We start from the raw sequence: 16,445 nt of genomic DNA, 5'->3' as shown, positions 1-16,445 counted from the left end.
ACTGTTTTTACCGATGTCACTGATGTTTTTGACCATAGACTTAGGACATATAGGCAGCAAATGCCACATCACTTGTGACTTTTTCCCTTTACCTGTGTAGCCTGGTGAGAGAAGTCCTGTTTCCTGAGGTCACCACGCCAGGGGAAGTCCTCCCAAACAATATCCCTTTTATGCAGTATGTCCGGACCTAAATGTGGACCCAGTCTCCTCCTTCAAGCACCTCTTACATGCTTTTTGTCTTAAACATATTGCCACAGGTAGGCAGAGCCCACTGCCCTGACAAGGGCCTGTGCCGTATCTGTAAGAGCTTTATAGTTCAGTGTTCTCTTCCATTAACCCCTGAGCTCATTTCAGTCAACTGAACATGGGGTTCTAATGCTATTTGAGATGAAATTGTAGAGAATCAGACACACCTGTGTAGGGCTCTCAGATATGACATGGGATTATGGGGAATCCATAGCCAGGTGACATAGCAGCTGGAGGCCATGGGATTCACGCAGGGCATCTCAGGGTGGTGTTGAATACCTCTGCTTAAACAACTGAGTCACACCTCTGGTATCAAAGCATTGCTGTTTCCGCAGCTAAGGAAGCCAAAAAATACCATTAACTTCAAATGCATGTGGCCCGTTCACTCAAGCAAAATCCTTTACCACCTGAAGGAAACAAACCTGAACTGGAGCATTTCCTTCAGTTTTCTGAGTGAAGATAGTGTTTAAGTCCTTGAGTGAATCAGGTCTTGAACTGAGGCCCAGTTGCAAGTCTCAAGATCGGCATGGTGTTGATGGCATACAAGTAAATCTTTAAGCTTAAATAAATATTTTAGTACGCCATGACTTTCTTTTGTGTCTCAAAGATGGGGAAAGCTACAGCAGAAGTTATGTGTTTGTCTGCACAGTGCACTGAGGCCCCACATGAATTCCACCAGCTCTCTCTTCAAAATAATCTGAAGACCAGCTTTTTTGACAGCATCAGAGTGCTTTTTCATGAACAGAGGGTGAGATTCTGACCTCTACCGAAGTCAGTGAGAGAATCCCTCCCCTTGGTTTCACTGGGGCAAGGAAGTCAGTGAGAAGCAAAGCACCTCTCTCCCTCTCTGTTCCTCACCTGGACTGAAATGGCAGCCTTAATAATGATCTTTATGTCTCAGCCTTCAGGGACCTTCTGTACTTGTCTGTGCATCTTCAGGAAACTGGAACAGCACACCTCCAGCTTGCAACATTGTCTCTTGTGGATCCCCTCCTGCCATCAAAGATGCGGTCATCACTGGAAATAACTTTACTTTTGGAAACACGGTATCTTACACGTGTAAGGAAGGGTATGTAGATTAGCATTACTGGACTAATAGGATGAGTAAAACTGGTGCACTGCTTCACAAGTCCTTTATAACTGCATGCTAATCCATTTTTACTGCTTCTGTCTTAACTCTCTGGAAATTAAATGTGATTGAGAATTTTTTGGGGGCTGTGAAGTTAGTACAGGACACATAGGCATTTCTTAAAATGCTTTCACAGCACCTGAATACGCTGTGGAAGAGGAGAATGGAGAGGAGTCATGGGGAATGATAGACTAATTCAATGGGAAGCCCTCTCCATTGGAGTTACTCCAGAACTAGTACTTCTGTGGTAAACTCAAGGCCCTGATCGTAAAGAATTCCCTGTGTCTCCTCAGGCTGTAAGGAAGCTGTTTGGTATGTTCCGAGAATTGTCTGTTCTGGTGTTCTAAATTCTGCTTCCTTAAAACTCTTGAATCCTCATTTATTGAAGTCCATTATTTTTCTTTGATTTCCACCTACTCAGTGTAGTCACCTTTTCAGACCAAATTTCCTCAAAGATGGGGCTCCATTTGGTGGTGTCAAGTATGAATATAATGCTGGACTCTGATCCTGCAAGAACCTTTGAACATGCTTATCTTTACAGCCTGTAAAGAGCAGTTCCATTGAATTTCTTCAAACTGTTCTGTCGACAAGGCAGAGCAGGTATGCAGAGCTTTTGTCAGGTCAGTCCCTAAATAACTTGAGGATTTTGTCCTCCTTCTTGTTGTAAAAAGTTAGATTGATAAACAAGCATTTCTCTTATAAACTGACTTTGAAATATGATTTGAAACATAATTGAAGCAAAGCATCCATATTCTGTTTTCTTGATTGTATTTTGATTTAAAAAGCTGCTTCTTTTCCCTGTGCAGGCATTTTAAATGGGATAGAATAGCACCATTTAAAGAGGGTCGCAGCTGTCTGTGGCAATGAATAGAGTGGATCACATTAAACATTGACACATAATATGTTATTTTTCTGGAGTCCAGTAATGAGGCTTTGGAAACAAATCCTGCAAACATGACTTTTACAGACATTGCCATCAAAATCTGAACAACTAGTTTCCAGCATCCAGCTGGAAAGAGTCACTGGGAACTTGTAGTAGTTACTGTTTCTTTGCGTTCTGTGAGTGCACACCACAGAGATTTCAAAACTGAGGAAGAAGATAGCCACAGGTACTGTCACTATCCTGTTGCATGTTTAAGCAGCAGGGCTTTAAGTGGGGTGGTAAGCAGCATGGGATGCCTATCATTGCATCGCATAGACAGAATAGAGAAATACAACTACACTGTCAGTAATCATGTGGTAGAATTTCATTGTAAAAGATTTTTTCTATTTCTACTCATCATTAATTTTTTTATTGGGTTTCATAACAATTTTTACAGTGGTTTTTTGTTGCAAAATTGCTATGTGCATTACTGGCAAGGGCATCTCAGGGTAGCTCACTAAGGAGTTTCTCATTGCTTGCAAGTGTGAAAAGAGATTGATAGGACTGATACGGGAACTAAAAGGCCTTTATGGGCTTTTCATCTCTTTCTTCTCCATTCAGTTCTGCTAAAGGAGAAGAATTTCTCGGTCAGATAGTTTCTTTGAAGATTGTATGGACTGTCGCAGCACAATACTAGATTTGTTGTAGTAGTTTCAACCAAAATGGAAGTTCAGGAATGGTTGTCAGATGGACAGATGAGAGAGAAGCAACGTACTCAGGGTGTGCTAGGATATCCCTCATTGTGATACCTCACCTGTGGACATGTAGGCTTTAAGATTTTCCTTTTGAAGTTGATCATAGCTTTTGTAAAGGATCCTGTTCTTCCTGGGTGCTAGCAAGCAAGCTTGTACTGCAAGGGCTTCAGGAAACTATAGGTAGCATTTGACAATGCTTGTCTTTTTGACTTCTTGTGTGGTTTCCTTATCCACAGTTACACTTTAGTTGGCCCTGCAGCCATAGAGTGCTTAGCCAGCGGCGAGTGGAGTGTGAGCCACCAGCAGTGCCTGGCAGTATCCTGTGATGAACCACCCCATGTGGAAAATGCATCACCAGAGAGTGGCCACCGCCTCTTTGGTGATATAGCTTATTACTTCTGCTCAGATGGCTACAGCTTGGCTGATAACTCTCAGCTGCTTTGTAATGCAGAAGGGAAGTGGGTGCCTCCAGAGGGCAGGGAGATGCCCCACTGCATAGCTGATTTCTGTGAAAAGCCATCCACTGTCTCATACAGCATCCTGGAGTCCGTTAGTAAAGCCAGGTTTGTAGCTGGCTCCATCGTGAGTTTCAAGTGCATGGAAGGTTTTGTTCTGAACACGTCAGCCAAGATTGAGTGCCTTCGAGGGGGACAGTGGAATCCTTCTCCTTTGAGCATCCAGTGCATCCCTGTTCGCTGCGGAGAGCCTCCCCACATTAGCAATGGCTATGCCAGCGGGGCCAACTACAGCTTCGGAGCAGTGGTGGCTTACAGCTGCAACAAGGGGTTCTACATCAAGGGACAGAAGAAGCGGACCTGTGAGGCCACTGGCAACTGGAGTGGCAGTTTACCCACATGCCACCCAGTGTCCTGTGGAGAACCACCGCAGCTTGAGAATGGCTTTATTAAGGTACAGAATGAGTTTTCTCATCTGCCTCATACCATAGCAAATTGAATATGTCTTCACAATTTCTGCTGTTGGGGTTTTCTTTCTTCTGTTTTGCTCTCCTGTTAAAATTGAGGAAGCACATAACTGAATGTAATAACCAAAGGGAAGAACGGGTGAATTTGCAGCAGAATCACATCATGGACACTTCCATGGGACTACCTATCTTAAAGTGGGTTTTCATTTAGGAGACTCAAGATGCCATATGACAATCAGTTGATGTCCTTGATGTCTTACTCTTCATTTGTTTGGTCCGTGGGTGGTTTTCCAAAGCCATCTGGAGACATTCAAAGTACTGTTGCCCGTTCACAAGCCTTGGTCTTTTCATTGCTATGAAAAAAAAACTGATTTGCAATAGGTAAATCACCTCGGGATAATTTCTCTCTTTTCGATGCAAGCACACTTTTTTATGAAGTCAGAACTTCCCTTTCCTTATGAAATTACATTGCAACAACGCCTGAAGTTAAAAATCTCCTCGTGGCAGCACAAACCTGTAAGAACTACTTAACCTGTGTTGTGCTTTGATGCACAAGGGTAATATTGTGGTAAGGAGGATCAAAAAAACTATTGTAAAGATTCAGCTTTGAATTTTTAAAGCATTTTTCTTCCGAACATCCCCCCTCCTTCCTTAAATCTAGCCACCGGGGAATCTGCATTTGCTAAAAAATTGGTAGGGGATTGCATTGCGGTTCCTACATGGGCTTCCAGCAACAATTCCTCTTCAGACTCCCACACAGATACATTCTCTAATTAATACATATCACTCTGTATTGTCTTCCTTAAGTAGGATAACTTGTCCACATATTCCTTCCAGTTAGAGACATTTTTTAGTACCTCTGTCAGAGCTCAGCCTGCTCAAGACCCTGCAGCTGCATATGGGGCACTAATAAATGTCTCCTAGTAGTAGTACATCTGAAGGCTCCAGCCTTGAATACGCCTGTAAGCTAAAGAATCATAACAACAATAGGCCATTTTATGGCAGCTTCTCCTGACTCATTTCTTTTCTGTCTTCCTGTCTACACATTTTTTGGCCTCATGGGTCAGGAAGGGGGAAAGCAGAGGAAATATTTTCTAGCATTTACCTTTTAAGGCTTGAATTTTCTGTTTGCTTTTGATGGTGTTCTCAGATTTCATGACAGCAGACTGCATCATTTGAGGCAAGACATTCTGTATCAGTTATTTGCATTCATTTCTTTGCAGACAGCCTTTATTGCTGTCTGGGATTCAGCTAGAAGCTAGACCAAGAGAACACAAGAAATTAAATCAGCCTCCTATTGTGCCAGTCACACATTTTTATTTCAGATATGTCTCCCTCTTACCTGTTTTGCAGGAAACAACTGGACGCTTCTTTGAGAATCAGGCAAATTATCACTGTGAGCCTGGCTACCAGCTGGTTGGGAGCTCAGTGTTTATCTGCCAAGCCAATCGGCAGTGGTACAGTGAATCACCTCCTAACTGTGTTCCCCTCAGCTGTGGAAAACCACCACCCATCCAGCATGGCTACTCCAAGGGAGAAACTTTTGATACGGGCTCCAAAGTTGAGTTTTTCTGTGATGAAGGCTATGAGCTGACTGGAGATGTTTCTTGGACATGTCAGAAGTCTGGGAAGTGGAGCAAAAAGCAAAGCCCGAAGTGTGTGCCAACAAAATGTCCAGAACCACCCTTGACAGAAAACCAGCTGGTCTTGAAGGAAGTGACTTACCAAGTCGGTGTTGTACAGTTCTCCTGCAAGGAGGGTTATGTTCTGCATGGCTCCTCTGTACTGAAATGCTTGCCCTCCCAACAGTGGAATGATTCTTTTCCCTTCTGCAAGGTTGTACAGTGTCCTGCACCTCCATACATCCCTTTTGGTGACCCCCTGACTTCATCCCTTCATTTTGGTAGCACTGTGAAATACATCTGCGTGGATGGGTTTTTACTGAAGGGTGAGTCTACCATCAGGTGTCAGGCTGATGGCTTATGGAGCTTGCCTTTGCCAGAATGCATTCCTGTGGAATGCCCCCAACCAGAAGAAATTCAGAATGGCATTGTTGATGTGCAGGGCCTCACCTTTCTTAGCACAGCCCTCTATACATGTAAACCAGGCTTTGAACTGGTGGGGAACACTACTATCCTCTGTGGAGAAGATGGCCAGTGGCTTGGAGGAAGGCCAGCTTGCAAACCTATTCAATGCCCAAGGCCCAAGAAGATCCTCAATGGCAAATACTCATTCACAAACTTCCATTATGGGCAGACTGTTCGGTATTCCTGTGACAGGGGTTTTCAGCTCCAAGGGGAGGAAACGCTGAGATGCTTAGAGACGGGGGAGTGGAGTACAGAGGTTCCCTCCTGCAAAGCCATAAATTGCCAGCCCCCTCAGCCCATCGAGAATGGCTTTGTGGAGGGTGCAGATTATAGCTATGGGGCCATGGTCATTTACAGCTGTGTGCCAGGCTTCCAGCTGTCTGGCCTTGCCATGCAGACCTGTGAAGAATCGGGCTGGTCTAGCTCCACACCAACCTGCCTCCCAACAGACTGTGGTCTACCTCCTCACATTGACTTTGGGGAATACGTGCAGGTGAGACATGGGGAAAGACGTTCTGACCAGGAGAGTATTACAGAGGGTCCCTCTCTTTTGCATATGTTACTGGCTGACAATTTGAAACACTTCAAAAGTTCCTTGAAGGAAGACAGTGCAATGCAGCTCACCACTTTCTTATTTGGAACTATCATTTTATACACATGCTATTCTGGCTACGAGCTGCTGGGAAACCCTGTTCTGGCTTGCCAAGAAGACGGGGCTTGGAACGGCACTGCCCCCACCTGCATTTCAATAGAGTGCACCTTGCTATCACCCCCAGAGAACGGTTTTTTACATTTCACTGAGAACACACTCGGCAGCGCGGTGCAGTACACCTGTAAACCAGGGTTCATGCTTGTTGGCTCTGACACACGACTATGTTTGCCAAGTCGGCAGTGGAGTAGCACTGCTCCATACTGCAAAGCAATAACGTGCAATTTACCTGCCCAGCTTATGAATGGGAACATAAGAGGAGGAAACTACACGTATGGGAGTGTTGTGTACTATGAGTGTGATCCTGGATACCAGTTAAATGGCCCCACAGAGAGGACATGCCAAGAGAACCAGAAATGGGATGGCAGTGAACCAATTTGCATTCCTGTTTCCTGCAGCCCACCACCAGTTTTGGAAAATGGTCAGGTGACTGGAGAGGAGTACACATTCCAGAGCCGTACAGAGTACAGCTGCAACGAAGGTTTCCTGTTAGATGGTGACAGGAATAGAGTCTGCCTTGCAAATGGAAGCTGGAGTGGAATTGCTCCCGTCTGCAAACCGGTGACCTGTCCTGTGCCGCTGCCTCTTCCCAATGGGAGAACTAGTGGCTCAGATTTTGGCTTTAAGAAAGAAGTGCACTATCACTGCAACAAAGGATATAGCCTGCAAGGAGTGTCTACACTTACCTGTCAGAGTGATGGTACCTGGGATTCAGAAGCTCCACACTGTGAGCCAGTCATTTGTGGACCTCCTGAAGACATCTCCCATGGATATCTGAATGGCTCAGGCTTTACCTATGGGGAATTTGCTCAGTACGTATGCTTCCCTGGTTATGAGCTGCATGGCAATCCTTTGCGGCAATGTTTGTCCAATGGCTCCTGGAGTGGAAGCCTTCCATCTTGCCTACCCTGTCTGTGTCCTACACCACAGATTCAGAATGGAGTCGTTCTTGGTACAGATTTCAGCTGTGGTAAAAGTGCCCAGTTTCAATGTTTGGAGGGCTTCAAACTGCTGGGGCCTTCTGAAGTCACCTGTGAGGCAGCTGGCAAGTGGAGTTCTGGGTTTCCTCGCTGTGGGCAAATTTCCTGTGGCTCTCCACCCATCATCCCCAACACATTTATTAATGGGAGCAGCTCTGCAGATGAGAACACCATCATCTATACCTGCTTGACAGGTTTTGTCATGTCGGGGAGTCCAGAACTGACTTGTGTGGAGACTGGTGTCTGGAAGGAACCATACCCAAGCTGTGAGCTGTTAAGCTGTGGACCACCACCTTCTGTCCCAAATGCTGAGGTTCTTGGGAACACTTACACCTATGGGAGCAAGGTCCAGTACAGGTAAGAATGCTGCTGCCATTCTGTTTCCATAAAATCTCTGAAGGAATGAAAATGGAAGGTTTATGCACCCTAGGTTAGTGCAAGTTTTTAAAAGACCTAGAAGAAAAGTTATGCCCTATCACATGCTCAGATTGATGAAGCCCACGCATGGGGGGCACATATGAAGTATTAATTGGACCACTGTCGAAATGCCAGCAAGTTATTTCAGCCTGTTGGGCTGCCCTCCACCACCACCTTTAATTTCCCATTCCCCTTTGCATTCCTTTTCTCCTCCTCTGAAACACTGGTCTGGACATTCAGGTTTTCTTAGCAGGTGGCAGCAACAGTCAGCAGGATGTGCAATTTTTCTCCCCTTTTGGCATCCCATTTAGTCTTCCTCCTGCTTCAGGTGCCTGTCGTAATACAGACGGGCCGATCTCTCTAATGCCATTTTCTGTACTGCAACACCACACTTTCAGCAAGTGTTGCTGATGCAAAGTTACTCCTTTGTCAGATATGAGAGAAAGAGGGGTTTGTTAGTTTCCTGAAGTGTGCACACTGCTGATCTCTTTCTCCAAGGGGAGGAATTCCTTGGCAGAAGGGGTGGTGATTTTTGGTAGTAAAAGCATATAATAATACTATGGGACAAGAACTGGGAGATTGCACGTGGATGAATTTAACAGTATCAGTCATTTCCATCCATTCTTAACAAGGTGGAGGCGGTGCTTGTGTCTGCCTTTCTACAAGTGAACCCACTTGTGCAAGCCAATTGAGTTGCTCTTGGTGAAGCACCTCGTGGAACTGAACGAATCAGCCTTCAATGTCTAAGCAAATGGCCTGAGGTCAGCCTAAAGCTTGGTTTATTCTTGGAAGAAATCAAGATCATCTTTAGTATTGCTTGGTGCTCCCTTTGCAAGCCCTCCTTGCAAAGGGAGGGGCAGTGCAGGAACTGCATAAGGCATTCAGTACACTCCAAGCACTAAAGCCACCCACTCACTTTCCATTGAGGTGCTGCGGCAGCATGAAGCAGCTGGAGATGAAGTCTGAAGCTTCCAGCTCTTGCAGCAGAATAAACTTAGTCCAGGCTTGCTTCTTGCAAGACCAGCTTGCTCCAGGGCAGGAGCATCTCTGCTATGAGGACAGGCTGAGAGAGTTGGGGTTGTTCAGCCTGGAGAAGAGAAGGCTCCGGGGAGACCTTAGAGCCCCTTCCAGTACCTGAAGGGGGCCCACAGGAAAGCTGGGGAGGGGCTGTTTGCAAGGGCATGTAGCGACAGGACGAGGGGCAATGGTTTTAAACTAGAGCAGGGTAGGTTTAGATTAGACATTAGGAAGAAGTTCTTTCCAGTGAGGGTGGTGAGACACTGGCACAGGTTGCCCTGAGAGGTGGTGGAGGCCCCATCCCTGGAGACATTCAAGGCCAGGCTTGATGAGGCTCTGGGCAATCTGATCTAGTTAAAGATGTCCCTGTTTACTGCAGGGGGGTTGGACTAGATGGCCTTTAAAGGTCCCTTCCAACCCAAAATATTCTGAAATAATAGAGAAATCCCAAAGTGTGTTTATGAACAACTGAGGCTGAAAAATCGCTGTCTGACTTTGTAATTTATGGGTTAGCTCATCCCTAGCTGTGTCTGTGTGGTCAGGTCTTCATGCTGTGTTGCAGATGCCTGGAAGGCTACACAATGGTGACAGAGGTGGATGTATGCATTTGCCGGGAAGATGGACAGTGGTCTCCTCAAAGTATTTCCTGTTGCCCTAGAAAGTGTCCCCTCCCAGGAAATATCACCCATGTAATCGTACTTGGGGACAACTTCACTATGAACACAAACATCACTTTGTCATGTGTAGAAGGCTATAGTCTGGTGGGGCCAAGCATATCTACGTGCAAGGTATAGTATTATTTGCACTGTTTTATTTTGCTGGCTTTGTTGAATTCAGGAGTCCTCCTCATGCCCTTGTTAGCTTTTGGCCCTTAATTGCACACAACAGAAAAATTTAAACCATGTCCTGCAAAATATAATAGGCTTCCTTGTTGCCTGGTAAGAGCAATTACTAGTTTTCCATGTCTAAACTTTCAGAACTAGAAATCACCGATTTCTTCTTCCATCAAAAACTAATGCTAATTCCTTTTATTACATTTCAGGGAATAAATCGTGTCTGATATTTTAAAAAAATTATGTCCAAGATTTCTAATGTATTTTGAGGGCTGTGTGCAGAGCTCTTTTTCTCCAGAATAACAGGCAGCACAGATTGTAATCCACTGCGCAGCTGTAGAAATGTGAATCCTCTGTTTGTTGAAAAGCAAACATCCTCATCAGTTCTGCTAGTAACCTCTTGTCGCGTTAGCTGTGGACAACCTTGATTTAAGCTTGTAAATAGAGTCTTTAAAGTCCGCTCATATGAGAAAAGCTGAGCACGTGTGTTTTTGTAGAATCAGCACTCCATAAGGAAAGGTTTTCCCCCTATTTTGCTGCTTCAAAGATCTATGGAGGTAGGAGTAGATGTGTTTGATGAGCGTCACTTCAGGTACCAGACTTCCCATAGAGAGTCTGGGAAGGCAGCTGAAGCACTTAGTCATGGTGTTAGACATTCAGCCAGGAGAGAAATACAGAACATGGAATCAGGCAGCTGTAGTTTTCGTTCTCCTGGTGTGTTCCCTGAGCTATTAGGTGACCTTGTACAAGCGAACTGGCTTTTTCAAGCTTGTATTTCCCCATTTACTTTTTGTTCCTTCTGTCTTGTAAGTCTAAGCTGAACATTGCTGCCAAAGCTGAGCTACAGTTGACATCTTAAAAGTGTTACTTAAGATTTTTATTAAAGATTGCACAGATAATATTACATTAAGCACATCTGTACACCCACAGCCGTTGGATGCTTCTACTATGATTTTACTAACTTTTTCATTTACATATGAATTAAGCATATAAAGTGGTGACTTCACACTTTTAATTACATTTATTTTTCAGGAGAGTGGCATGTGGGTGCCACCGTTTTCTGATGACATCTGCATTCCTGTCTCCTGTGGGACCCCAGAGTCTCCAGAGCATGGATTTGTGGTTGGCACTAAATACAATTACAAAGACGTGGTTCTTTATAAATGTGATTCTGGCTATGAATTACAAGTAAGAAAGCTCAAATCTCTGGCACTCTAAACCTTAAGTTGTCATTTTCAGTTGTTAAGTGATGACTGTGAGAATGTGTTATGTCTGGGCCATATTGATGTATTTCCTTAACTGCCACAGAAGTTGGGCATTTGTTGCTGTTGTTGTTATTGTCTGTAGAATGCTCCTGGTATGTCTGGGATAGTCCTTGAATGACTTCAGGGTATAATTGAAGCAAATATAAGCATGCTGTTAGGGATACATGTTCAGCAGTTACCTTTAAGTGTTGTTGTTTGGTTTTTTTGACTGAAGGTTGTTTCCATCCTCTGCAAATATAGGGTTTCAGTGTCTTTCAAACTCAAAGCTCAGACTCAAAACTCGTGATAGACTCCACTGCCCTCAGTTCTATGACATCGCTAGATGGTATGAAAGTGCTATTTCTTGGTTTAGTAAGGCAAAGAGATTCCAATTTGTTCAATGGCACCTTTATTCCCTGATGGATAAGGGAACAAAGCTCTTTCCTGTCCATTGTTTTTATTATGAGTATTGGGCTCTTATCCCCCCTGCGCTCTGGAGCAGCACTGCTGTCCAGTTATCAGGACCCAGGCTAGCCGATTCAGAGCTGCCTCGGGTGTGTTTTCAAAAGCTGCAGTGAATTTGGAAATGAAAGTATGTTGCTGTGGCACAGCACGGCCTGCATCATCCCCAGGTGATGGCAGAGTAGGACACAGTCATGTCCAGAGGTATGGGGTGGTGAGGTGTCTCCAGGACAGAGGCTGGGTCTTAACGCAGTGTTGTGTGAGTACCAAGCAAAACGCAGTATTGTGCTTCCTTTGTACTGTCCTAACACCAATAATAAGTTAAGAACTTCATGCATGTGAATTCAGCCAGTCAGGAGTGAATTCACCCAGTCACTCTGTAAAAATAAGGAGAGTTTAGAGAATGCTTAAGTAACAATAAATTTAATTTGCATTATGTTGCCACATATGTAATATCACTGGGGATGAAGGGGTGTGTTGGTATTTAGACAGGTAGAATTGCTGTTTCAAGTAATTTTTGGAGGTAATAAGCCAGTGCTTTCATGCAGTAAAAAGTCCTTCCAAGCTTTGTATTCCAGCTTCGCCATCTAGTGTCGGTCTGTCTCCCTGCTGTTGAAGAGAAGTCCTGCTTTTTTTTCCTTTGGGAAGCAGAATCTGTTGGATGTGATGCCATACAACACTCATGTCAAACAGCTTCCCTTGTTAGTGGGTTTGCTTTGTAATGGAAGTACATTACTTCAAGAGACAAATTTAGATGTTGTTCTGCATGTCTTGAAATAAAATAAGAAATAAATCCTGGGCTATTAGACCGGCTGTAAAGCCCATATGTAAGAAAGCATATTTAAAGAATGAGTCTTTGGGATGCGGTCAAATTTATAAAACACAAGCTTGTACTGTTGTTGAAAAAAATGTGAGTTAAATTTCCTTTAAGTCAGTCCTGGAAGGAGAAAAATTGTCATCAAAACACATTCCTGGGAACAAGAGTGGTAAAACTGACAAGAAAGATGATACTCCAGGGAGAAGGACAGGAGAACTCACTAACTGGCCCCACAAACTGTTGGTTTATAAACAATACCCATCACTTTGCAGGAGGGAGTTCTACCCTAAACTCTACTAGTAGACTTGGGCTGTGGCTTTTAATTGTCTATTTACATGGGTTGCACATGGAGGGGAAACATCCTGGCCTTACTGGATATTAGAGTTGATGGGAGAAAAGAGCTGACTAAGTGAAGTTGTTCTTTGAGCATTTTCTTTTGCTTCACAGGGTAATGCAGAACGCACTTGCCAAGAAGACAAGCTTTGGAGTGGCTCAGTGCCGGTGTGCAGAAGTACGTTCCACCAGAGTTTATCACCTAATGTTGGTTAAGGTTGATTTTACACAGTAGAAAACACTAATGTTCATTTTGCTTTATAATTCATACTGTCCGCATTTTTCTAAAAATTTTTGGTAAGTACCACTGATAAAACTCTGGAGGAGTTGCAGAATTGTTGGTGTGTGCAGGTAATAGTGTGAAGGAAATCACTACACCTTTCTGCCTTGCTGTGGTATCCCTAAGAAAGCTGTGCAGACAGCTTCCAAGTTTAAATAGTTTTGATACTTGAGGTCATGATTTCTGGGGTTACTGAGGACCTCTGAAAACATTAGTTGCCAGGATACTCAGCATCCTCAAATGTAACTCTACAGATGCTCATTCAAAGGTACTTCACTTCTGTGAGATGTCTGATGCACACTAACTGCAGTGACGAAATAGGAGTTGTCTACACAAATACGTGGACTTCAGCTGTTGGCTGTCAGTGGCAACAGCAGAATTTCCCGAGGCTTCCTGCCAGCACAGCCACAATAGATTTTGTCTTTCAGCAGGAACTGGAAGCACCAAGCATGATACTCTTCTGCTACTCTGGGGCAAATATCTGTGAATACCCAGATAAATGCTGTGTTCTTTCCCTGTTTCTCAGAGCAAAACTTGTATAGGAGCTATGAACAGGACAGGCCATGTGCTTTATGTCTGATTGGAACATATTCTTTATGCTACAGGAGTATCATGTGGACCCCCGGACATGATAGAAGATGGATCTGTTCAAGGAGAGGGGTTCCTGTTTGGCAGTGAGGTTTTTTACAGCTGTGACCCTGGCTTTGAGCTACAGGGACCAAGCCGAAGGATTTGCCACGTTGACAAAAAGTGGAGCCCCTCCACCCCTTCATGCACGCGTAAGTAGCAAATGGAACTACATGGTGGCAGTTTTCCAAGAGAGTAGGGGAACAAACTGAGTGAGTGTTTTTATTGGCTTCCTCCCATTTTCCCCCTCCAGCTGGAGGGCTGTAACAGAAGAAGCCAGAGGAAAAGCCAGCAGAGGAGTTCTCCTTGGCAGTTCCTCTCTGATCTGAAGGGAGCTCCTTTTGGCACATTAAAATGGCACAAGTGTAGCATTGTGCTCAGGTCAGTAGGGGAGGAGCATGGCCTGCTGTATTTGATGTGCCTTGCGTTGTGGTGTGCAGAGCCTTGGACATCATGTGCTGCGTGGTTTTTCTCTGCCATGCCAAGGCTAATATATCCTGGCCATTCTATATATCTAGAAATCAAGATTCTGCTCCCTAGGATCAAATCTTGGCTCTCTGTGCAGCAGAAGGATGATTAAATGTGCGAGTATGGAAAGGATTTATGACTTATTTCATATGGCTTATAAATAAAATGCCAAGATTTTATAGTCGTTACCAATAAATCATTTCCCATCTTCTCATGGTGATGTCGTAGTCCCACCCCTTGCATTCTTCCCTCTCACCTTTGACCAATATGCCAGGGGCAAGATCCTTCTTAACTACTGTCATTTTTCTGGAGGATATCTTGAGATCACCTTCCACTCTACAGGGAGCACAGGAGACTGCAAATACAGCCTCTGGCCTGCTCAGAAGAAATATTCTGGATCACTCTGTTTGATTGAACACACCTAGTAGCCTGCAACACCATCAGATACACTTGGGCACATTCTCTTTCAGGTGTCTGCAGCCTTAACCCCAGGAGAGAGGATAGGCCAGGCATTGTATAACCATTCTCCATATAATACTCCCCAGCTTCTTTCTTCCCATCTTTCCATTAATTCAGTGTGTGAACAGAGGTGTCTGACAGTGTGTAACAGATAGAATGGCCTTCGTTGTCTGTATAAAACCAAAAAGTTTTCTTCTCTCCTAGGAATTACTTGTGGACTGCATCCCTCAATTGAAAATGCAGAGGCCATTTCTACAGGAAGCACATACAGAAGTAACGTGACCTTTGTGTGCAACTCTGGATACCATCTTGTTGGGCCCCAGAATATCACATGTCTGGCCAACGGGAGCTGGAGCAAACCCTTGCCATTGTGTGAAGGTAACTCTTTGGTTTCATGGCATGGCACATTCTGATCTGAGATAAGCAATAGCTCCTTCCTTATGCATGCATATCTTAGGATCCAGGGATTGAGCTGCTTTCAGGAAACGATTCTGCAATATGCATTAAAAATGGTGCCTGAAAAATGAAATGTGTCACAAGGAGCACTGCCTTTTTACCGAGCCAAAAAGAGCTTAGGCATTATTTTTCTTAAGGTTTTAATCTGCAGTTTAACAAGCTTGATGAGACATGAGGTTAGTTGCCATCTCAGAAAATCAAACCCCTAACAAATGGTGATTGATTGCGAGGACAACTGACTTTTCTCCCAGTGGCCTTCTGTAGTCAATTATTAAGTTGGTATTCTTTTTCTGAACTTTGGGCCCGAGTCCAAAGAACAGTCTCAACAACTCAGCCTTTAACCGCCAGACTCCTCACATGAAAAAACACCACAAATGCATGATGTGTACTATTTTGCAAATCACTGCTTTCAGGTGCTCCCTCAGTAAGTCCTGTTGTTTATGCCACAAAGCAGAGTGAGATCTGAGCAAGAACTGTCTGTGTCATATGGAGAGGGCAGTAGTGGGTGGAAACAAGGCTGTCAACACAAAAAGAGAACAAAAACTTAAGATGCCAAGTTTGAAGAGATAGCCAGTATTGTTGGATGATTGTTCAAAATGTAATGCATATAGAAGCTTACTAAATTGCAGTATCATTAACTTTTAAGTATGAGTGTTCTCCATTCCTGGCCTCTTTGCCATGAAAATACAAAGTCTGGGCTTCACACTTTTCCTTTCCTCTCAGAAACACACTGCTTCATTTCCTCCTGTCGCACTCCCTTTCAGGCTGTTCTTGTCCCTGCTGCATATACCTCAGGTCTCCCAAGCTATACTCCAGACCCAGCATCCTGCTTGCTTTTCCTAGCTACTCCTGGCATTCTTACATGGAGTTGATATGTTGATGTCTCCACCGCCAACTGCACACAGGGAGAACCAGTATGCTGTGGCAGCTTCACCAAAGTAAGACAGATAACGATCTTCCTCTCAAGGCAGATATTAGGTTCCTGTCACCAGAGCCATAAAAACTGCATGAGGGCTAGGGACCATAAGATGTAGTGTTAGGCACCCACACAGTGCACAGATCACTGTGCACTACGGTGCCCTAATGCTTTGCAGACCTTACAGTAGCAACCTGGAAAGTTGATAGGGGACATCCACATCAAGAAGGAGGTCCCTAGTACCTAGCCAGGCACCTAAGAAAAGTCACACGCTAGCAGTGCCAAACAGATGTCAAGAAGACCTTGAACAAGGTTGAGCAGAGCCACTTCACCAGCTCCTCTCTGTCTCTTGCCTGATGGCCTTGTGTCTGTCTCACAGCTTTATTCTTCAGTCATCCCATAACAGAGACCACCTAGGAAAATCAA

At 44.3% G+C, this 16,445-nt stretch overlaps 1 protein-coding gene across 2 annotated transcripts in view; it reads left to right on the top strand.

Annotated features, from left to right (window-relative positions):
* The window catches only part of SVEP1 (sushi, von Willebrand factor type A, EGF and pentraxin domain containing 1), a 130,927-nt gene that overhangs the window by 96,890 nt on the left and 17,592 nt on the right, over positions 1-16,445 (top strand). For both annotated transcript variants that reach the window (XM_054187053.1, XM_054187052.1), the window contains 8 exons: positions 1,148-1,315; positions 3,229-3,901; positions 5,268-8,047; positions 9,687-9,912; positions 10,990-11,145; positions 12,928-12,991; positions 13,699-13,872; positions 14,852-15,025. In XM_054187053.1, the coding sequence (XP_054043028.1) occupies positions 1,148-1,315; positions 3,229-3,901; positions 5,268-8,047; positions 9,687-9,912; positions 10,990-11,145; positions 12,928-12,991; positions 13,699-13,872; positions 14,852-15,025 (4,415 nt within the window). The remainder of the gene's footprint in view (positions 1-1,147; positions 1,316-3,228; positions 3,902-5,267; positions 8,048-9,686; positions 9,913-10,989; positions 11,146-12,927; positions 12,992-13,698; positions 13,873-14,851; positions 15,026-16,445) is intronic.

This window comes from Rissa tridactyla, chromosome Z (genome assembly GCF_028500815.1).
Source record: "Rissa tridactyla isolate bRisTri1 chromosome Z, bRisTri1.patW.cur.20221130, whole genome shotgun sequence".
Classification (NCBI taxonomy): domain Eukaryota; kingdom Metazoa; phylum Chordata; class Aves; order Charadriiformes; family Laridae; genus Rissa; species Rissa tridactyla.
This window is presented reverse-complemented; position numbering and strand designations above follow the sequence as displayed.